At 37.5% G+C, this 24,846-nt stretch overlaps 1 protein-coding gene across 2 annotated transcripts in view; it reads left to right on the top strand.

The window, feature by feature from the left end:
• Window positions 1-15,767, top strand: part of LOC118403969 — a 44,048-nt gene extending 28,281 nt beyond the window's left edge. For both annotated transcript variants that reach the window (XR_004829723.1, XM_035802874.1), the window contains one exon: window positions 14,560-15,767. Coding sequence is in view for 1 of the 2 variants with exons in the window: in XM_035802874.1 (XP_035658767.1) it covers window positions 14,621-15,403 (783 nt within the window). In the remaining variant the exon portion in view is untranslated. The remainder of the gene's footprint in view (window positions 1-14,559) is intronic.
• The last annotated feature ends 9,079 nt before the right edge of the window (window positions 15,768-24,846 follow it).

Here is a 24,846-nt window from a genome sequence, read left to right as displayed (position 1 = left end):
ATTTATTATTTATTTTTAAGTCAAACCATGAATTACTTGGTTATCCTTACAGCATCATTATCATTTTCTACATATTACGTAACTTTATCATTCATTGTTAATTCATACCATTAATTACTTGTTTATCCTTATTGTCTTATTATTATTCTATGTATTACTTTACTTTATTATTATATATCATAATCAATTTTGTTTAGTTTAGTTTAAAGGAGGAGGGCTAAGTATAAGCTTCACAAGCTTTTTCCCTCCTCCTGCACCTGTTTTATCCATTGTTTTCGTTTTGTGTTTTAATGTAATACTTGTGTGCGAATAAATAAACAAACAAAACAAAAAATTTAAAAAAAAATGCAAATAACGATTTCTTTACATATTAGAAAGGGCTACGTTGAGTGACTTGTTTGAACTGTATGTTGAACTATAGTTGGTGGAATTTCTGTTATAGATCAGACTAAAAGGACATCCATGAGACAAAACCATAACACAATGCTATTGATATAGATTTACGAAATTAACTTAAAAATTTGGACTTCTTCACATTGACACTTTCTGTCCGTCTATTCGTGAACAGTAAAATAAAAATCTAGTCTACACTGTAACTCAATAAACATAGTGGCGATGGAACACTTTAAACTAGATTGCGACAAGCTCTGGTTTAGTTGCATATCTGAGTCAATAGCATTAAAACTTTGCCCAACTAAAGGAGGTGTACTTCCGATGGGGATACTGTTTTGGGCTGTGCATATTTTTTTCGCACCTATTACTTGAGATCGATGGATCTGTGAGAATTTTGAAATGAAAATACAAAAAAGTTATCGAGGTCAAAACGAATCATGATGATTTCGGTCTCCTTGTCGCATTTTAGGTATTGCAGCATTACTAACCTAAACTTCTATCTTGAAAGTTGTGTGGTACAGTCCAACAGACCAATTGCTACTATCCTAATTGTAGCCTGTGTTTTAAAATCTCTCATTGCCGGAGGCTAATTAACTACTATTTGAGCATAATTAACTACTTTTAGACGTCTCTTTTGTTTTTACTGGCAAGAATGACGACTGTACTAGTGTCCATTGCCCATAGAGACAATCCAATAAGTCTGTAAATCTTACATCGTTTCTCAACGAAATCAAATCCACTTGAGTCGTTACATATCGTCTTAATACATATCAGGGAAGATATGTATTAGACGTCTCTTTTGTTTTTACTAACAAGAATAGCGACTATACTTGTGTCCATTGCCAATCCGTTAAGTTTGTAAAGGCTACATCTTCTCTCAACAAAATCAAATCCACTTGAGCCCGTACATATCGTCTTAATACATATCTGGGAAAGCATTGACAAATGGCATTAATAATCCAGACCAGGTAACCGCTACATCAGCAGAGTATTAACAGCCCTGTCGATCGTAACGGCGACTGCCCTCCGAAGATTTGGATCTCGTGATGAATTACATTAGTTGGGACCATGGCCTACAGTTGCCACAGGTTGCCACCGGCATTGCTGTAGGCGTTGGAGCTCCCAACTGTGTCAGAAATACACCAGATTCCTGTCGAAGATAAGTCCAAACATTGGCTTTGAATGACACACACAGATGTATTTTGCATATTTCCTATTCGTATTCATATAATGCGTTTATCACATACGTTTTACCCGAGAAAGAAAGATTTCATCATTCCGTCGCCGGTGACAAACTAAAAATCTTCATCGTTTTTCTTACGGAATGCTATACATCAATTTTGAATGACACACACAGATGTATTTTGCATATTTCCTATTCGTATTCATATAATGCGTTTATCACAAACGTTTTACCCGAGAAAGAAAGATTTCATCATTCCGTAAGACAAAAAATAAATAAAAATTTTAGTGATGAATTACATCAGTTGGGACCAGGGCCTACTGTAGCAACGGGGTGCCACCGGCAATGCTGTAGGCGTGGGAGCTCCCAACTGTGTCAGATACAGAAGAGATTATTGTCGATGATAAATTTTGAATGACAGACACAAATATATTTTTCTTTTTGGTATACTTTTTTTTCATCAAATTTAGGAATACTTTGTACCTGAGAAGGAAACATTGCAGAATTTTGTAAGAAAAGATCTGAGTATTTTTAGATTGCCAACGGCAATGTTGTAGGCGTTGGAGCTCCCAACTGTGTCAGATACACACGAGATTACTGTCTATGATAAATCCAAACATTGACTTTGAATGACACTTTCAAATGTATTTTCGCATATTTCGTATTCGTATAATGCTTTTAATCACATACTTTATACCCGAGAAAGAAATATCTTACCATTCCGTAAGAAAAAAGAAATTAGGGATTTTTAGTGATGAATTACATCAGTTGGGACCATAGTCTATTGTTGCCACCGGCAATGCTCACGGTAGGCGCTTGGGCTCCCAACTGTGTCAGAAACACACCAGATAACTGTCGAAGATAACCTCCAACATTGATTTTGAAAGACACACAGATGTATTTTCGTATTCGTATAATGCTTTTATCAAAATTGTCAATAAATTTGTACCCGAGAAAGAAATCTTGTAGCATTCCGTAAGAAAAACGATGAGGATTTTTAGTTTGTCACCGGCGACGGTTTAAGCGTTGGAGCTCCCAACTGTGTCAGAAACACACCAGATTCTTGTTGAAGATAACGCAAAACATTGAATTTGAATGACACACACAGATGTATTTTTGCATATTCCTTATTTGCATTCGTATGATACTTTTGTCAAAATCATGAATGCATTTGTACCTGAGAAAGAAAAGATAACTCCCAACATTGATTTTGAATGACACACACAATTGTATTTCTACCCATTTCATATTCGCATTGGATAGTTTGATAATGATTGTATCAACTTTGCTAAAGCAATGTTGCTGAGAAAGAAATCTTTAGCTGTCAGTAAGGAAAAAAAAACGTTGAGATAGAGAACAGCTTTTTAGTAACTCGTAGAGAATAATTCAATCATTCCTTAGTATTCGGACTATATTCTATAGTTCTTAACACGAATATCACTACGATAAATCTGTTATGAAATGACTCCTACAATTTACAATTTTTTCTCTATTACTTTTATTCCATCAGCAGTAATCAAGTTTACAAGATGCCGTACATGTGAGACAATATCATAATGTCATCATTAATACACATATATCATTAGTACACATATATTGCTATGACCTATATATTGACTGGAATTACGGAATCACATAGTGTATTGTATAACTGTAGGATATTGTGTCTTTGAAGTAACAGAGGATTATCTTTATATTTAGACCATGATAGAAATATTGCATACTTTGCTAGAGTTATGTACAGATTTGAAACATCACCAAGTAATATGCCTATATCCATAACTAAAACAGAGATTCGTTCCTTAATACTTTCCCAGTACCCTTGCAGTCGGTTACACTCAATGAACATGTGGATGTAGTTTTCTTCCGTGTAACATATTTCGCATGTGGGGCTGTAAATATTTCCGGTAGTGTCTATTATTTTCTATCTATGAAGTAAAAGTTAACATGGTAGTATCTTGTGGAGAATTTTGAAATTAAATTCTCTTAGCTTATTATCCTTTATATCAATCGTTTGTGCTTTCCATATCTTACTCCATTTCAGACCGGGGCATACGGTGTACCAATAGGCTTGGGCAGTGGGTAATATCAAATTTAGACTAACAGAGTACATATATCTGCTTGTGATTTTTTCAATTGGAACAATACAAGAATTAAACCATATCTTATCATGATCATGCTTGAATATTTTAAACTTAAAGTTTTCATTTGACCAAAACGTGCTGTTGTGTATCTGCACAAGGTCTTTCTTCCCTCTTCCCTTTCTTCTTTCTTCTTTCTTGCCAGGCCAGAACTACCTCCCTATAAAAAGGTGGGAGGCTAGTTAGGGACGTGGCGTCACTTTTTACATTTAAACTGTGTCGGAAAATAGACACTACAATTTCTAATGAAAAGCCGAATCATGCTTTATGACGTTGTTAGAACGTTGTAGTGTTGCTGAGTTCCGTGAAAAATGTAATCATTTCCTTGGCAAAATTTCAGTTCAATAAGGAGACGTCGAAGTGTATCATGATAGAAAAGCACTGGCTACAAAGATATCATCATCACAGGGTGTTGCTCACAAGGACAAACTTCTTGAATAAGTGATTGAATGTGAACTGGATGGACGAATATCGATTCCAACTGGTGTTGGGGTATTGCATTCATGAGTGACAGTATTCACTGCGGGTAATATTGGATCGGAAGTGCTTTGTGCGGCACATTTTCCATTTTCCGTTGACCAATCGAGGGTGGTATTAACAGCGGATTACTCGGTGTTAACACGAAGTCAATGAGGCGTTAATGACACAGCGTTTGTCGATACGCGGTTTTGTCCGGGTTTGGAATTGCTCGCGGCAAAATATCGACAGAGTACCGAGATGCCAGAGTTTGATAGTAAACTGCTGCCTTGGGACAACTAACCACAGATTATTTTCCAACATGTGGCGAAGGTGGGCAATGCTAGCCTTTGTTATCAGATAATCTTGCATGTACCAAGATGAAAATTCGTGCATAGTCTCATCAGATTAAGGAATTAATAAAGAACGTCATTGCACGACAATTATGCACGGTAAAATTCGAACGTTTGACAACAACAGTTACACGTAGTACAAAAAGCGGACTGGTATAGAAGAAAACTTAACATCTTAATAGCTATAACAATAAGGGTTAGCATACGTCCTTTATGTAGTGTAACAAGTGAGTGGTTTCATTATAATAACAATCAGTCTTTGATACATTTGTTGTTGTTTTTTGCATTGTGGGAGTTATCATTTTAACGTCAAGTTCATCATCTGATGGTGATTTTACAGGACTGGTATACAAGATCTTAGCACTCAATTGATATATATTTGAGTTTATGCCAGATTTGGTCTATTTGATCTTATGATCTGCATATATACTTAACCATAGCGATCCAATTTTTGGGCCAGCTGAAGACTTCTAAATCAACAGCAGAGCGTGAGATAAAAGATCATATGTGCTAGATATCTTTTTTAAGTGTATGTTTTTCCATACAATAAAGTTGGTTTTCATCAAACAGTGAATTATTAGATATAAACACGTACATGTACCTCCAAATTTTCGATGGCTATCAGTTCACCTTGTTCACGGAGTGATCTAGTCTCGCGAGCGTTACGAGAACTAGTTCGAGACTTGCGTGGATCTTTTGTCCCTCACTCCGCTTCCTTTGAGAATATTTGGAGGTACGTGAATATACCTTTAAAAACAAGTCATTTCTTATAAGTTTTTCATTAATTGTGCTCATACGCTACAAATGAATCTCTTCAACGATACAATAAGTTGATTCTAAGATAAAATAAACGTTAATGATAATATATATGCAAGGACGAAATTAGTCTACAACGAACAACAAGATCAGATCACTGCACCAATAATGTACGTACACCGCATGTCGGATACTATTCAGTAATGTCTTTCACTTTTAGCAATTTATGAACTTGTTTTGTGTCGATACACCCTTGAAAATCATTTATAAGTACATTAGCATTGGGGCTATGTAATCAACTTTATGACTTTGTCAAACCACAAGCCTCTGCAATAAGATTATGGTCTTCCGATGGTCATAAACTTGGTCTTGTTTTCTTAATGCAATTATATATTCATTGCTCATATAGGAATTAATAAGATGAGCCGGACCTCCAATTATAGAAAATCGAAATCTTATTGGACATATAAAGTGGATGCTTAAGAAAACAGTGACTGTCGTTGGTGTAGCTTTGCAATTTGGTGGTCTTTCCTGCAGTCGGTAAGTTTCCATGCCATGTCTATTTATATCTGCGTTTGTTGTGATATGCTCAATTTGTTAACTATACATTTTGTACAGTTAGAAATCTAAATCTCTTGTTCTCTTGTCTATGAATATTATTTTTCTTGTCATGTTTGAAATATTTTAAGAATATTAGGGAGAATAATCTTGATTCACAAAAAAAAGCTACGAGAAAATAGTTCCGAAACAATTCTTAACTTGTTGAAAAAAAAGCGTTTTCCTTCAGCACAAATTTCTCCTGGGAACTTTTCAATGTCTAAAAAGAAACAGCAAACATAAGAAAGGGCATTTTCAGAAGTGATGGAAATGGCATTTTTTTTTAAATTTAAGTAATGTATGATAAAGTTTTCAGCTCAGCCAAAAGATATATTTCTGTTAAAAAGATAATCAACTCAAGAGTACCAGTCGGGGACCAATTAAACCTTACACAGGCGCTCACTCTATATGGCAGGAACCTTATTAGACATTATGCTAGTTGGAAATTATTTACGTAAGAAACAAAGTGTACGTAATACTTTACTAGCCAGGTGGTAAATATATGTAAAGGTGGTGACATGTAGGTTAGCTAGCTAAATTATATGACCCTCTGGGTGATTAGCCAATTTGCAGCTTATTAGATTTAATCAGATTCATATCGATTAGCAATTAGAACCAGTCTAATTACTCTACCGTGTACAACTTGATATACTTTTGTTTAAATCACGTTTTATGTATTATCACAAAGAAGTTAGTTGAAATGATATTTTTTTAAAAACTTTTTAGTGAAATAACTTGTTATCACTTTATAAGGTCAAGTGTGACAGGTCGTTCAGTGTAATATGACCGACTGTTGCAGTTGCGCATGCCTGCGAAGCTGTTGTGGGTGGTTACACAGAAGCCCAAGGGTGGTTACGCAGAAGCTGATGTGTTACGCCGAATGGCTGTTATGCCGGCTATACAAGTACCGATATGGAAACTCATGTATTGTGCCGAAGGACGGTTAAATCGGCTATACCGATACAGATAAACAAGTTGGTGTGTTAGCTAAAGGGCGATTATAATGGCTATACAGATACAGATACAGGAGCTCGTGTCCATCAATCGTCACATGACAGAGAAACTCCAAGATGAGATCTCCAGGTTGGCAAAGAGACAGAGTTCGTCTCGAAAGCTTCCCAAGCAAATGGAACTTAAATTGTGTGTATGCTGTTTAAAATTTTTGTCAAACGAAGCTGGTGTGTTGTGCAGAAGTTTGGTTATACCGGCTATATACAAATACAGATGCAGAAACTGATGTGTTAGCCAAAGGGCGGTTAAAATGGCTATACAGATAGAGATATAGACGCTAGTGTGTAATGCCAAAGGAAAATCATACAGGCCATACAGATACAGAAGTTGGTGCGTTATGCCACAGAACAATCATACCAGCTATACAAATACAGATACAGAAGCTGTTGACAATCATACCAGCTATACAGATACAGATACAGAGGTTGATACGTTACACCGAGAATTGGTTATACCGACTATACAGATACAGATACAGAAGCTGTTACGTTATGCCAAAGGACAATCATACGTATACCAGCTATACAGATACAGATACAGAGGTTGATACGTTACACCGAAGAGTGGTTCTACCGGCTATACAGATACAGATGCAAATTCCAGGCATGCTATAAAATGTGAATGTATATAACCCTCAAACCACCGTATGGGGTCAAAACTGACCCCAGGGGTATATTAATGTGTGCCATTATGGCATTTTTGGTTGAAAACAAATTTCCTCCCATGAGTTTGTTTGTATATATGTCTCATAACTTCTTATACGTTTTTCACGAGATTGGCTCATTCTTGATTAAGTTATCTTAGAAAGTTTATACATGGTCCACTCTGGCCAAAACTGACCCCAGCATATTTTTTAACAAACTTTTGTGACCCACACCTGAACTACTTATCGTAGGATCACGAAATTTTCAGAAAATGATGTACATGTAAGCCAAAATTATTGTAATAGCTTTTGTGCCATTATCATGTTATATGACGACATTATGACGTCATCTAGGTAATCTCGGCCGCCCTCTTGGATTATGCTTGATGACGTCATTAGACTAGCATAAATTATGAATATTGAGTCATGAAATTTACGCTCAATTTCAAAAGATGTGATAAAAAACTGATATCTGCTAAGAAAACCTTAAAACTTGAATGTTTGATACAAAATTAGAAAACTTAATAATAATAATAATTAGTAATAAATATGTCTGTCAGAATTTCGTTGCCATGGCAACATGAAAAATGATGAACATACTTTGTTCACTGAAATTTTTTTGCTTTAAACATGTTCTAAAAAGTTACCAAGTTTGGTGGCCCTAGCGTGAGCCATTCAGGCGCTATACGGCATTGAAGCTGGCATCAAAAACCTCCTTCCCGGTCTGAATAGCATTGCTGCAAAATGTGGTCCTCATGACATTTTGCATAAATTATGATAATAAGTTAAAAGTATTCTCACCTAATCATGTCAGACTGCTCCACATAGATTGATGAAACTAAACATATATGCAAATCACAAAAAGAGTCACACAAAAAAATGAATTTGTACAAAACGTTTTGGGGTCAGTTTTGACCCCATACGGTAATCTACGTCACAAAAAAGCTACGGTAGTTTGAGGGATAAGATAGATGTGTGCTTTCCAGGTTTTGTTGATCGGGCACAAACAGGGCAAAACAAGTTCATTTAACGTTAGAAGTTAAAGCCTTCATGTCAAAATCATAATATTACACATTTAGGTAACGGAAATCAAACTGTTATAATTCAAGGGACGATGATTTCACTAACGTCATAAGGATGAATAGTGTATCAGATTATGAGCAAATCCATATTGCTTGTTTGGGATTAACAATTATTCATTTCCGAAGGTCTTACTAGCCACTTTCTTATCATGGCTAAAGCTAATAGCATTCCTCTTGTCTAGATGTACCTTTAGCAAGTAATCTTTTGGGTGCCGTTCAAGAGATGACTCTTCGCGGCAAGAGCGTCTACTACCTCTTTCAACGTCAGTCAGTCAGACCAGTCTTCAAAGATTGGAAGATTACTTCAGGACGTTTAAGTGACATCTTTCACTCTTATAAAGCATCAGTATCAAAAAAGTTGTCAATATTTGTATAATTACCTAAAGTGTAACTGAAAAAAAACGTTTGAACTTGGCCACCATTTCGTAAATGTTACAGAAGCAATTAATTGCTTAAGTCACTGACGAAGACTTCAGTTCCACAGTAGAAAATTTTGGTAAGTCACGTTTTTGTGTTTTTTTTAATCCAGAACATATACAAATGTGAAGCTGAAGAAGAGTGAAGGATGTCACTCGAAACATCTGGAATAAATCTTCGAATCTGATCCATTTGTAGAGATTGAATTTTTAAATTGCGTTTTATGTATTATTGTATACAACGTAAACCGTTTTTTTTTCTTTTCTGGACGTTTTTTATCCAAATAATAGTCTTCAGACAATAGACCGTATGATAGCACGTAGTCATTTTAGTAAGGTCAATAGGGTCCTTTTGGCCTTTGAAGCTCAGATTGTCATCACGAATGTGCATGCACTATTTACCGTTTGCGTAGCATTGCGGCCGAGTCTTCAGTTTTGACATTTCGGTTCAGCATATAGAACAGAGGTGGGTCCGGATCTGAACCTGGACTTGATTCATTACTAGTGTGTGAAAGTCTGTGAATGGACATTGTCTGAAAACAATTGTCCATTTTGCTAAAAAGAAATCTGTTTTGTGTAGTATTCGACTCTCACTGGCGTTTTAAAAACCCTACAAGGCTGGCTACCTCTGTACGATTGACTGTACAAAGTTGGTAAAAATTACTATAAAGTCTACTCTGCTTCGTTCTTGTTATTTACCTATAGCGGTAACCCCGAAAATGTTTGAATGCCTGATCATATGATCAGTTCATTTTCCAATCGGTCCAACATCCGGTTCATTCACCGAATGTTTTCAGGTCCGGTTTTTCTGGACCGGTTCGATGAGACAAACCGGTTTTGTACCGGTACCCCAGACCGGTACCCAGCCCTAATATAGATGAATGCACCCGTGCGTCCCCCTGAGAACAGACAACGTGGTATATCATGAAAGAACCATACCACATCCGCAGACAGCGATTCAATAGGCATCCCTCTCCAGGGCATTGCCGATACTACAGAAAGATTGAAGACCCAAAAGTGGAGGAGCGCGCCACCGAGGCTTAGTGTAAATCCAATTTACTTCCTTTCGCCCCTGGAGGGTATTCTTTTTGGTCCTGCACAATGTATGCCAAGGAATCTCGAATAGGCTAAGTGTATGGTAAAACCAAAGATGTAGTTTCCTTTCGTGTATAGTCTTATTATGCTAGTACGTTTCGAAGAGGTTCTTTCTACACTGCTTTATTTCCATCGACGTCTCTGTTGACCGTCTTTCATCACCTTCTGAATGCAGTTCTTACTGGTTCTAACTGCATTAAAGCATTAGCTGTCACTGATTTCAGTCACAGTTACAAACGTCAGGGTTCTCATTGTAAAAGTCACTGCCACTGTGCATTTGTAACCTTACGTAGCGACACGTAATACTGTAATAGAATGTAAACCAGTCAATCTGTAGTTATTAAGAATTAAATTTTTCTAATTAGATGAAAGCAAAACATTTTCTAATTAATACAGATCATTAGTAGATATCATTTTGCGCAACACTACGTTTGTAGCTTCCATCATTATGCAACGACAAACGAAGTTTCATTACAGTGGTATGTACCAAAGTGCTGTGTTTTGTCATAGAAAAAAATAATATCGGAGGTAATAAAAATGATGACGTCATCAATTTGGCCCCAAAAAATCAGATTTAGAATTCTTTAATGCCCATCTATCAACATTCGTTATGGCTCCATTCTTTCTTAATTCATTAATAAGAAAACAGTGGAAAGTCAAACTGCCAATTTAGCCAACCCTGAAACCTTAAGGAAGTGAGAGACGGTCAATGAAACTTCGATGAAATAAATCATTGGTTGTAAAAACAGCCTATTTCCTATTTAACCAACTCATTATATATGAATTGAAAACATGTATGTGTTAGTGTCTACCTGTGACTTGATTGGCCACATCACCTGTTCAGGATAGATATTAAATTTATCTATAAAATAACTAACCAACTTCTCCATCACGTTTCACAGAAGGCTATGCTTTCATTTGCATTCGTGTATCTGTTTATACCTATGTCATCACAAAATATTAAGACGTTATAACAATTAAGAAAATTGACCCATCTGGTTATACACAGAACACAGATCTTATAGAAGTTTTATTTTTTATTCTAGCTTAAGTTTGATGATGATGATGATGATGATGATGATGATGAATGGTTTATTCAAACAATTCATATAGACATGATCCAGATAGCAGCCCTAAGGCTGAATTGATAGGCAAGTTCACATTACAATTGGGATAAAATCTGTTAGAAATATTTACAGCATGTCATCATTAAAACAAGAAATTTACTGAATAACACCATCAAGCAATTAAATAAACTATTCACACAGAGTCGTCGTTTAGCAAGGAAACCATACAGTTAATCGGAATTCTCTTGAACCGAGTAGTATTCGCTTTCAGAGTTTGTGATCTACCATCCAGCTGTACGATTGGGTTTTCAAAAATTGCTGACTTGAGTTATTCTTTTCTCATGTGAGTTACCGTGTCAGAGAATGAGCGATGATATGCTCAACTAACCCCGGGCAACACGACGCCAAAGTAGGACGAATGGAGGTTGATACGACAGACGTATCTGTGTTTTTGTTATCTAGCATCATGTTTTAGAATTATTTGCTGATACACTCAGGTCTCCTTTAGTACTAAAAAAAAAAAATGTCATGAAGCTCTCGCGGTGGCATATCCAGTTTGACATTATATATGTTTATGGAGGTTGATACGACAGACGTATCTGTGTTTTCGTTATCTAGCATCAAATTTTAGAATTCCAGTTGATACACTATGATCTTTTCTTGTCCTTGACAGTATTTTTCATGGCTCTACTTCTCACGATGGTATATCAAGTCTGACATGGTGTTTATATATCTGCTTATACGATGAGACGCAGTTCTCTATTTATCTATTTAAAGCTATACTTTTGAACATTGGGAGATGCCGAAAACAAGATTGTAGTGATTCCCATAACTCATTTTAATCTATATGGTGAAAATCAAAAGAAAACAAGTGACCGTGTACGTAGGAAGCACACTACATGACGAATCTATGGTTTTCGCCGTATCAGTTCTAACAATATATGTTATGCCGATGATATGGACAGTACCAGACAGACAAATAACGACGGGCAGGAAAGAAAACGAGACCCTAATATTACTGACAGTTATAGCTTACCAGGGCAAAGTATATAGTTACTTTTCTTTAACAATGCCACTAACCAGTGATATGTACCAGGAAGCTAGGTTACTCTCCGATACAGAGTAATTATGCAGAGAAAAGGTCAGATTGTAATGACATGCAACGTCAGCGTAGCTCAAAATATGACAAATGTTTTGATATAGTATCTAGTCACCACGGTGTACTGCTATAGTCATTTCTGCTTTAGGATGGTATTCATATTCCCATTCTTCAAAAAAGTGTATCCGTCATATGTCCCAATGTGCATCTATAAAAAGTCCCTATAGACATTTGGCATGTGATGAATGCTCCACTCAGTATTACCCTAAAATTGAGAGGTGCCAACAATACGATAGTAGTTTGTTCCCAACCTATACAGGACCATCAACTCCAGTAGGTAAACAACTTATTAATTTTGAGCTGTACAGTTACAATAAAATCAAAGGTCAGATCATTGTAATAACATGCAACGTCAACGTATCTCAAAACACGGCAATGTTTAAATATGATACATAGTCACCACGGGGTACTATCATAGTCATTACTGCTTTTGGATGGTTTTCATATTCCCATTCTTCACAAAATTGAATCCGTCATATGTCCCTATGTATATCTGGAACAAAGTTCCTATGGACTTTTAACAATCCACGTGATGAATACTCAAATCAGCATTACCCTAAAATTGAGAGGTGCCAACAATAGGATAGTAGTTTGTTCCTAGCCTATACAGGGCCATCGCCTCCAGTAGATAAACTTGTTCTGAGCTTTACAGTCACAATCAAATCAAACTTATGCAGAAAAGTATTTTTGGTTATTGGTTATTGGGTGGGCCGACTGCTCACTCTTTGCAGCCAGGGGCTGAATTGCGAGTGTCTGGAGCGAGCTGCCATTCGGCGCCACTCAGGTGACCTCAATACGACAAAAATTGCCCCAGGTGCGGCCAAGGAACTGTAGGTTTTAAACCACTCACACCGCACCATCGCACATGTGGTGGGTTCTTTAACGTGCCCGGGATGTGGCTCTCCCCAGACACGGGACCTCCATTTGATGTCCTATCCGAGGGACGACTTATTTTCACTTGAGTAAAGTGAGGAAAGTCGTGTAAAGTGCCTTTCCCAGGGGCACAAGATCGGCAGCACGTACGGCAGACGGATTCGATCCCGCGACCTCGGGGTCACGAGGCGAACACAATACCACTGTGCTACGCGGTCCCATCAAATACCGGATTAGTGTAATGACATGCAACGTCAGCGTATCTCAAAACTTGACAAATGTTTTGACATGATACATTTATTCTCCTCTCGGTACCGCCATAGTAATTTCTGCTTTAGAATGGTCTTCATACCCCCATTCTTCATTTTTTTTCAGTCTATCCGTCATATGTCCCTATGTACGTCTAAAAAAAGACGTAAAAGTCCCTATGGACATTTGGCATGTGATTAATGCTCCACTCAGTATTACGCCAGACTTACTAGGTATCTTTGCGTCCAAAATAGCGTCTATGTTTATGTAACAGCTGTTGTGAACCGGGCTTGTGACAGGTGAACCTTTTAAAACAAGCTCCCTGGGATCTAAATCAAGAGGATATTTTACATAGACGTATGGGGTGCCAGTGGGTAAAGTACAGTGCGAATGGTAATTTATATAGCCTTACATCTTCATCTTGTTGGAAATGTCCCTGAAAACAAAATGGCACTTTAATCAACATGTCATATTGAAAAGACGTACGTTGTGCCATTCGGCAAATAACAACACAAACTAACATGCTATAATAGTATTGGGAACGAATTCAATATTATGATAATGGGTTATACAAGTTATAATAGAGACCAACAAAATTCTTACTTCTTATTGCATGTAAAACATTATGCCCCGTTCATATATCTAGTATTGATATATATACTAGGTAAATGTACATATCACTCGTTCAAGAACGATACAATGTTATACATTTATGACGTAAAATACAATAATTGATAGAATGCTTAAGAGCATTGATATACCCGGACATCTTTCATGTTATTCATGAAATAGATTAGTTCATTATAATTGTTAGATATGGGCAATATATCCATTACCGTGTATGTACAAGTTACCATGCATTGTACTAAGGATACCAGCTTAATCATTGGAAATAAGATGATTTAGTTATTTTGTCAAACGGTTTTTATTGTCTTATTCAACTTTGACAATCAATGTGATGTTTGGTAATGAAATACGTATAACATTTTAAAGTTGCCTTATTGAAAGTTATTTTTAGATGCTATTTTTCTCATACTTTTTCCAATGAAATTTAAATTCTTCGTTGTGTTTTTTTCTCTCTACAGTGCTCTCTAGAGTCGTCCTGTTGTCAAAGAAAGATACCTGGTCATCTCAAGTGGACTAACCATGAGTAAGATGATACCTATAACAGTCATCATGCAGTACCTCGTCCTTTGCTTCGTTGTTCTGGTGGTGTCAAGATCTGTTGGTACGACCAAGACCATTCCTCCTTCTGGGCTCAACGCTGCTCCGGACAGCCAATCAGTCAGCCCGAAAGAACTCCTACTACAGAGAAAAGGCCGTTACAACAACGTAGCAATATCGAACAGTTCAAGTAGAGTTGTACAGAATGAATATCGCAAAAACGTTTTCAAAGCGACTCACGCTATCTCTAGGACACGTGTAGACGAGCCTGATGCCGACACCCGGGTCCTAATGAAGATGACGTCACTCTCGTCACGAATATCACTCCGCCGAAGTGAACGGTCTACGGATGAACAGAATCTGGAGCAGGAGAGTTCTCAATTGTTCCAAGAAGGTTCCCAGCTATTCCAGGTTATTACCTGTATTATCAACGTGACTTGTAACATGGGAACTCCCAACTCTGAATGCACGTGCGTTAACGATCTTGACGCTTTCGGACAACCCAAATGCACCCTCCCAAAAGCACGAATCACTCACAAATCTAAGGTTACAATCGTACCTATGAACCTGTTTTGCGCTGGTGTAGCACTTCCTCTAGTGGATGATAAGACACATTATGACGTACACGCTTCTTGCAGCATCTTCGCACCGCAAGACGTTTCCTACAAGGTCAACTTTATCAAAGAAGACGGGGAACGGGATCTTAAGACAGGAGGACTTATCTTAAAGTATAAGGCATGTCTAGAGCCGGAGATGAAGAGGTAGATATAGATATATTATACTGGTCTGTTTAGAGGGACTACGGGTGATGATTACATCACACACGGGGGATTTTTGTAACAAGATGGTTTACATAAATATAGTGAGTAAAAACTGTCTGACAACTCAAACTTGGAACGTTGAAGTCAATACGATGAACCTAAAAAATTCCAACCGGGTCCGTTCGAACCCAATGGGTGTATTGACCCAAAAACATTCTGTGACCTTGCCATCTAATGTAACAATACTGTAAATTTTGTGTCCAGTTCGAGTTGGGTCCATTTGAACCCCAGGATAATGCCTAGTTTTCAAAACGTTAATTGTTTGGTTATCCCGAATAAGTATGTATTATTGCAATCATCGCTGTGTGGTAACTGTTACCTATATTTGCATTTTTAGGAAATTGAGGGGCAATAATAATGTGGAGCTACTATCACAAGTGAAAAACGTTGTCCTAATTTGTGTGCATAAATTACAGTAGAAATAATCAATTGATTACGCTGACAAATTAATGTATGCACAATGTTAATCCAAAAAAGATTACTGAGTAAAACATAATGAGCCTCTTTTTCACCTCCTTTGGTTCATATAGTCAAAAAAAAAATGTTGGGCTGTTTGAGGGTTAAAGAACATTGTACCTGATTGGGTATAAGGGAGACCAGGTATGTTATGAGAATATAACATGCCATCAGGAAATACTTTACGTCTCTTAAAAAATTATATCCGATGAATACTCGCGTGATGCCGTTCTCTGTATCATAGAAAATCCAATTAAAGTGTGTGACAAATATTACGTATCACTTTAGGACTTCTAGTACTAGGTCATCATGTTTTAACAATTGTAATAACGTGAACTTTCTAGCTGCGTACTTCACTGCCAACGTAAATCTTCACCAAGTCATAGTTTGAATTAAGAAGTTGTTTACAAATTTTCATGGCTCCTTTAGTTGTTTTCATGCATCGTAAATAAAGCAGTTATGCCATACTCTGAATGTTTGTCTTATTTCTACAGTGTTTTTTTCTTCAATGGGATACGATTGGAGTTCATTAATGAAAAAAATTGAAACAAAAGAATTAATATCTAATCAAAATTATGCTAATCGCAATTATGATACTCCGTTTATTAACTTCTTAGATTTCCAACAACATATCGTTACTTTATTGTTTAGACTTAAGACTTTGAATTTTACCGTAACATTGTTGCATTAGTTGACAATTACACAGAATTCGGCCAACCGCTTGAAATACTATTAATAATATTTCACATGTGCAAGGATACGCAGCGGGCATGTTTGTGTGTTCACGGTAATTGATCAAAAAGAAAAAGCTACTTAAGCAAATGAAAGAAGAAAAATTTAAATTAAAATAAGGAAAAACAACACGAAAATACTATGCAGTTATATTTTTTTTCCTATGAAAAGAATTGAAATACTAACAAAAAATTTATATGGCAGCTGGCATGTAATATTTTGTACTCCGTCTAGTAAGTAGAAATCAGATCAACATACTTATCCAAGATCTTCTTACTGGTTCGCCAGAGATTTCGACGGCTTAGAACGTTTTAGACTTATTAATCCGATATGCTAATTATGGCTTATAATCAGCGGCGAGTCAGACTGGAATCCTTATTATAGGGTTGTCTGCAGAAATCTTTTGGAATCATTATCATCACTGAAAATTATTATCATTCAAAATGAAAAGAGTCTGACGAACCCTCTGTAGCATTATAATGCTTATGATTTGATGATAAAAATTCTATAAATACACGACGCAGTCTTGTAGTATGAAGAACACTAAATGAAGCATACCATACAAGATAACAAAATTTACATATTTTTTAAAGAAAGTACATGTATGACAAAGTACATGTATATGCTTTGATGACGGTTAGACATCCAGGAAAAAATGTACGCAAAACAACGGCCACTCAAGCAATTGGATGGAATTTAGAAATTTCCGAATTTTCCACAGTTGCCTGAGTAACTAACTGTAAGCTTGCATACATGTAACTGATAGCCTATCCTCAAAGGGCTACATGACCATTTACTTGAAAATTGGCGTCCAAATTCAGTCTAAATATGCTTTTTTTCTAATATCAAATAAAGTGTCAACACCTAAGTTGCATCAGGCCATGTTGATTTGATTGGGAATGGGTATGGATGACATCCAGCCGCGAAAAAAAATTAGTCGTTTTCAAAGAGGCTTTCAACTGTAAACTATAAAAGTACAAAGCAGCTACAAAAATGTATACAGAAGAACTTTATTGCGCAACGATCGTACACGGTACAATGCATGGCAAAAAAAGAAGAAACAAACTTATCATCCTAATTACTTAAACAAGTATCAAACAAAGTACATATGCAGATTATGAATATAGAATGAAATTGGCATCCTATTTTCTAGAACAATAAGAGCTAGCCTAAATCGTTGATATTGTATTACAATCGAGTGGGGCTAATTATCAGTTTCGGCATTTTTTCTAATGACAAAGTATAGTAGCCTAAAAAACAAATATTAGTAAAAGCAAATATACAAATTGAAAACGAATTCTATGTCAAAGGGTCAAAGGAGACGAATTGGGAGAGCTAAAATTGCGTGTTTATTTAGCTGTTCAACTTTTCTGACAATTTTATAATGAATTTGCCAAACTTTTTTCTTATTCTATCGCACGCTCACATCAGTTTGAGGGTTCGCAGAGGATGCCATCAGTATAATCAAATCAACATCGCCGTACAGAAACAAGAAGCAACTCCTCTATTGTCCTTATCATATTAATTCTAACCAAACGTATTGAGCACATAAAGCGGAACGGTTTCGGCTACTTGACTCCCAAACGACGCCAGAAGTTCGAAAATCGATGTCGGCATAATTCGTCACAATCAGAGAAATTGGCAGATAGCTCTTAATTTCAAAGGACACTTGTATAGCAATTAAGTACACAATTGTAACCCCGTGACAGAAAAATCAATCATGTGGTTCTTTGTTTCACTTTTGCATATAAGTTTTTATTTTATAATTTTTCTTTATGATGGACGAGTGACAGTGTGGCTCTACACTCAATTACTAGCAAGTAACATTTTAATGGTTTATGGTTCATTAAATCTAACAACTAACTCGCAGTTCAAATCGATGATTTGTAGTTTTCTTATTAGTGGACCGCGTGGCACGATCGGGAGCGCGTTGGTCTCAGGCCCGAGAGGTCCCGGGTTCAAATCCGCTTGCCGTGTCACCGATCTTGTGCCCTTGGGAAAGGCACTTTACACGACTTTCCTCACCTAACTCAGGTGTAAATGAGTACATAGCTGCGGCTAGTGGCAGTGACAGGCCTTTGTTGTGGTGACAGGCCATAGGGGCATGTTCGGGCATGACGCACCCGCCATGACACGCCCGCCATGACACACGAGTCAGGGGTAGGAGGAACCCCTTGCATCCTTGGTCGGAAGTCCTCCTAGGATACGAAGAAACAGCCATCATCATCAATAGTGGACAAAATGATGGATTTTAAAAGCATTAACATCGCTGTATAACATTCGGATGACAAGATAACATCTCGTTCTTTGCATCATTTGATTCGTGAAGTAGAGGCTTATGATACGATCATCAACATTAACTGCAAAAATTACTCGTTCTTTACCTTTTCCGACAGTTCAAAATACAAAGGACAAACTGAAGGTATATTTGGCCTTTTGAGGACATAAAGAGCGGTGAGTTCGATATCCACTGTGTCTAGGTCATCCCTCTCCTTCTACCGCCTTTTAACTCCCCAACCGAAGTCAGGTGCCCTTTTTACACCTGGGTGGAGTGAGAAATTCGTATAAAGTGGATTTCTCAATGGCAGAAAATCGGTAGCATGGCAGGATTCGAACCAAGAAAGCTTGAGTTCTTCACCGAATGCGCTGCAGTCATTCGTCACGCGACCCCTCCTACACCTAAATTGCATGGGGTCAAAGTGTTGCTAACCTTTGTCTAACCATGTCAAAAAGTTTTTGTCCCCCCCTTACAGCAATTACGCATTCGGCGCAAATATCATCACTTGCTGTCCGGTCACACGACAGTGATTGAACAGAGAATTACCGTCTGTTGACAGCGTATAAATCAAATTGTTCGTACGACGGCTTCGCTCGTGCGCTGCCGGAACACTTGACGGGAATTTGCGAGGTTGGTTGGCGATCGAATGATTTTTATTCTTTCTTCCAAGAATGCTAGCTTTCTAGATCTGACCAACGATATGACAGGTAATAAAGGTATCGAGGTATGAACAATTGCTCCCGTACAGACAATGTGGCCCTCTAGGACTACGTTTGCCGAAACAATTGAAGACAACTTGCGAGGTTGGCGATCGAATGATTTTTTTATTCTTTTTTCCAAGAACGCCAGCTTCCTAGATCTTACTCACGATATGATAGGTGATAACGCTATCGTGGTATGACCAATTGCTCCCGTACAGACAATGTGACCCTCTAGGACTTCGTTTGCCGAAAATTTGACGACAATTTGCGAGGTTGGCGATCAAATGATTTTTATATTTTTTTTCCAAGAAAGCTAGCTTCCTAGATCTTACTCACGATATGATAGGTAATAACGCTATCGTGGTATGACCAATTGCTCCCGTACAGACAATGTGACCCTCTAGGACTACGTTTGGCGAAAATTTGACGACAATTTGCGAGGTTGGCGATCGAATGATTTCTATTTTTTTTTTCCAAGAACACTAGCTTTCTAGATCTTACTCACGATATGATAGGTAATAACGCTATCGTGGTATGACCAATTGCTCCCGTACAGACAATGTGGCCCTCTAGGACTACGTTTGCCGAAACAATTGAAGACAACTTGCGAGGTTGGCGATCGAATGATTTTTATATTTTCTTTCCAAGAACGCTAGCTTCCTAGATCTTACTCACGATATGATAGGTGATAACGCTATCGTGGTATGACCAATTGCTCCCGTACAGACAATGTGACCCTCTAGGACTACGTTTGCCGAAATTTTGAGGACAATTTGCGAGGTTGGCGATCGAATGATTTTTATATTTTTTTTCCAAGAACGCTAGCTTTCTAGATCTTACCCTCGGTATGATAGGTAGTAAAGGTATCTAGGAATGACCAATTCCTCCCGTAACACCAGTGCGGCCCTCTAGGACTACCTTTGCCGAAAATTTGACGACAATTTGCGAGGTTGGCGATCGAATGATTTTTAAATTTTTTTCCAAGAACGCTAGCTTTCTAGATCTTACCCTCGGTATGATAGGTAGTAAAGGTATCTAGTGAATGACCACATTGCTCCCTGTAACACCAGTGCGGCCCTCTAGGATTAGGTTTGTAGTATTAACGGGACATCATAAGAAACGTGTGGCTTGAACTATCTATCTCTAGGCTCCCGGTGTGTGACACAGCAATATGGCATATAGTTGATGTCAGGTATGATAGCGTCAAGGCTCGGTTATACATATGCCAAGGGAATTAAACATCAATTTCTGTGTTACACATATTTGGACGGGAAAAAGGTGGTGGACCAGCAAATTGCAAAAAAAATTTCATTTTCTAGTTGAAATAGACGCCTCAGGTGAGTCGTCAAGTGGTATATATTGCGTTCAGTCTGCAAAAATTCTAGGAATTGCACAGGCATTTGTCCACAGGAATGTTAGTATGCTGGGTATGCAAGCCCCCCCCCCCCCAAAAAAAATCTGTTCCAGATGTACCTCTGGTATAGAATGGTGGAATGTAGGTCACACTGGCTCATTGGAGGAATTCGTCCTTTGAAACTAGTGGTAGACAGAGAAACTCTACACAAAGGATCACATTGTCTTGGTTGTTATGTTATGTTATGTTATGTTATGTTATGTTATGTTATGTTATGTTATGTTATGTTATGTTATGTTATGTTATGAAGGATACATTTTCTTTTCTAGAGCTTGTTCAAGCCATACCCCACAGACGGACAGGAAATACTTCATATAGAGGTCATGATTTTGAATGATGGCATCCAAATGGTTATCATATTCAGAGCCAAATATAATTGTTCAAAGTCTATTATACTATCCATGGACTGGAATATTACGAAGTAAGACAGCCATGTGGGTTAGGTGCAAGAAAGTCATTCAAGGACGGAAGTGCTGGAAACAGTTGGTTCTTCCTTAGTTTTTATTCTCCACTACACACTGTAGTGCTCAGCTGTAGGTTTAGGTTACTGGCAGACCATCGTGCTGTACCAGGGATATTATTTTGGCTAGTATTTTGTGCCAGGGATAGTGCGACAGGGAAGTTCCAGTCTATTTCTGATTTGATTTGTTCTGTATTGTTGTTACCCTCAATCGTCGTCATGGCAATAATATTTTTATTGCAGTCTTGTTATATGTACAATTGGACATGTGTACATGTAAGTGTATACATGTACCCATTACCACCTACTGAGTTAAGTGAAGAGAGCTTTTCCCAAAGCTTTTTAGCATGTTCAGAATTAAAACAAATGACCTTTTTGTTCTTTGCCAAACATCCTAACTATTAACATCCTAACACGTCTGAAACTTATAAATCATGAAATTTCGATTATTTGCCACTGTGATAATTTAAATTTCAAATATGTGAAAATGTAAATGATAGTTATTAACTGGTGTTAAATGCCCTTGTCCCTATCCAAGAAAATGATCACGTACATTTTCTTTGTTTTACTAGGGATGATTATCTCAAATTCCCTTAAGCATAGCAAAGATATGGAATTCAAGAGTTACACTACTCGAGACTTTCTATTCATTGACATTGAGAGACGATGTTTATTTTTTTTTTAATATGAGTCACTATCAACTTATCAACCCGAGTGCAGTGGGGCAATTTCCCTGCTTCTATCCAGGAGCACATTCAAAATTGACTGATTATTTTAATTTCCCTGTATCTCAAGTTTTCAAGGACAACAACTTTGGATTTATAACGATTAAACTACAACATTTTTCTCTCCATAGACTGTGAGAAACGATATGCATGGTTTCATCATTTTGTTGTTCTTGTTAACAAGAAACCCGCTACACTTATCACCTGTATTGAATCGTGGTGCCAGAAGATTGATCAACACAATTGCGGTTACCGAATCCCGGCTCACAGAGCACTTACAAGCTGCAGCAGCCCGGAAAATCAGCTCGGCAACCGATGACTCCAACGGGTCTTTGGTAGACTAGCTCTCACCCAAGCGTTTGGCAACCAATGGTTAGATTACTGTAAATGCATTTAGATTTGCAAGGAATTAATTTCTCAGCAAGGAGAAAACAAAGTGTTATTGTCCAAGGCAGTCCGAAAAATCAGCTCGGCAACCAATTACTCCAACGGGTCTTTGGTAGACTAGCTCTCATCCAGGCGTTTGGCAACCAATGGTTAGATTACTGTAAATGCATTTAGATTTGCAAGGATTTGAGTTCGAAGCAAGGAGGAAATAAAATATTATTGCCTGAAAGCAGCTCTGAAAATCAGCTAAGCAACCGATTACTCCAACGGGTCTTTGGTAGACTAGCTCTCACTCCCATTTGGCAACCAATGGTTAAATTACTGCAAAAGTATTTAGGTTTGTCACGCTTTAATTTCGCAGCAATGAAAAAAAAAAATAGTGTTATTGTTCAAGGAAGCCTAGAAACTCTGCTCAACAACCGATAAATCCAACGTGTGTTTAGTAGACTAGATCCCATCCGAGCGTTTGGCATCCAATGGTTAGATTACTGTAATTAGGTTTGTGACTATTTAACCCTATTCAGACCGGGCTTTTTTGGTCATCCATGGACGGGGGGGGGGGGTCTGAATCGTGTTAAATTCGTTGAAAGGAGAAAATAAAGTGTTATTGTCCGAAAGCAGCCCGGAAAATCAGCTCAAAAACCGACGACTCCAACGGGTCTTTGGTAGACTAGCTCCCATCCGAGCGTTTGGCAATCAACGGTTAGATTACTGTAAATGCCTTTAGTTTGCAAGGGCTCAAGCCGTAAGCAAAGTCTTTGCCAAAGATAACTTTAATCCATCTGCTGTAAGAGATATTTACGAAGCAATATACATCAGGACATCTCAACCATCATAAAACAACAACGGTGAGTGTTAGTAAGTCCCTTATACATATGACCGATTGCTGACGTCATGTATCCACAAGATCGCGCGTCTGTGGTTTAGTCAGCATAACGGAACTCAAATTTAGGAAAGATGGGCCAAAAGAAGTTGCTTTCAATAAAAAAAAAACGAGTAGTCATGAAGGCTGAGCACATGTCTAAACACAAATACCGAAACAGTTGATTCGTTTTTTTTTTTTCTTTTACATCTCCGTTTACCTTGAAATTCACAATTGGGTATTCAATGGCGCATTGATAAATGTTTTTCAATGTATTTTGTACAGCATATGTTAGCTCATTTCATAGCTGCTTTGTGAGCATTACAGCATATTTAAAGACGTTTTGCTGTTGGAAACAGCCGAAAATTGATGCGCTCGTGGATTTCATAGTATAAAGTTAAATCTTTCAAATGAAAAAAACCACAAACATAAAACCACCGCGAACATTTCTTCATTTACAGTAGATTGCAAGCAAGTGATGAAACACTGGTAGAAGTGATACAACGCTACAAACCGTCACAGTCAATCTATCAGAAAAGTTCTGACAAGGGTTTCCGGGAATAGACACTGATGTTTGCCTAGTTCAATTATACAGAATCGAAATTGATGCCAGCGGTTGTAATTGGGTGTCTACTGGTATAATACCTCTGTCTCCAACCAATTAAGTTGTTGGAACTTTCGGTATCGAGCGTCCTTGGAAACTTCTGTATCAGTATCTGTATCTATACAACCGGTATAACTACCTTTCGGCGTTAAAGGGGCATTTCACTCAAGAAGGGAGTATTGTTTTCCAGTAGATAATGTGTCAATGAATACATAATCTGCTGAATTTTGTGGAATTCAACTTGGGATGAATTACGTGATGTGTGTTTTATAAAACAATGATGACACTCACTAAACCCATGCATTCCCTATATGCATAGGCACTTTGTTTATCGTACATATTTTCGGAATAAATGAGGTACGCTAAGCACAACGAGAGGGCAAATTGGTCATAAGATAGCAAAGAATACAAGAACAAGACGAGATTTCCTAGCGAACCTGAAATGAGTTTTGTAACCTTACCTAAAAGTTTTGCATTGTATTCAGCCATATGATTAATTCGGTTTGAGGGTACTTGGGGAGTTTAGTAGAACATTGAATGCTTTTGAGGCATGTGGAGCAACTGGGTACTTAATCATATAATGTGAAGTAGTATGCAGATATCACTTCCTAAAATTCATATCTATCGGAAAATAACACTCCCGTGTGGAGTGGAATACCCCTTTAAAGTGTTATTTCAGTGCACTTGGGGCACCGGTGCGGCACTGTCGGGTTCGTTTACTGCGACACTGTTGTGTTTTTTTTTTTGCGGATTTTGTTTTAATTTAAA

This window comes from Branchiostoma floridae, chromosome 16 (assembly GCF_000003815.2).
Source record: "Branchiostoma floridae strain S238N-H82 chromosome 16, Bfl_VNyyK, whole genome shotgun sequence".
NCBI classification, from domain to species: Eukaryota; Metazoa; Chordata; class Leptocardii; order Amphioxiformes; family Branchiostomatidae; genus Branchiostoma; species Branchiostoma floridae.
The sequence above is the reverse complement of the archived record's forward strand: the minus strand, read 5'-3'. Positions and strand labels throughout refer to the sequence as shown.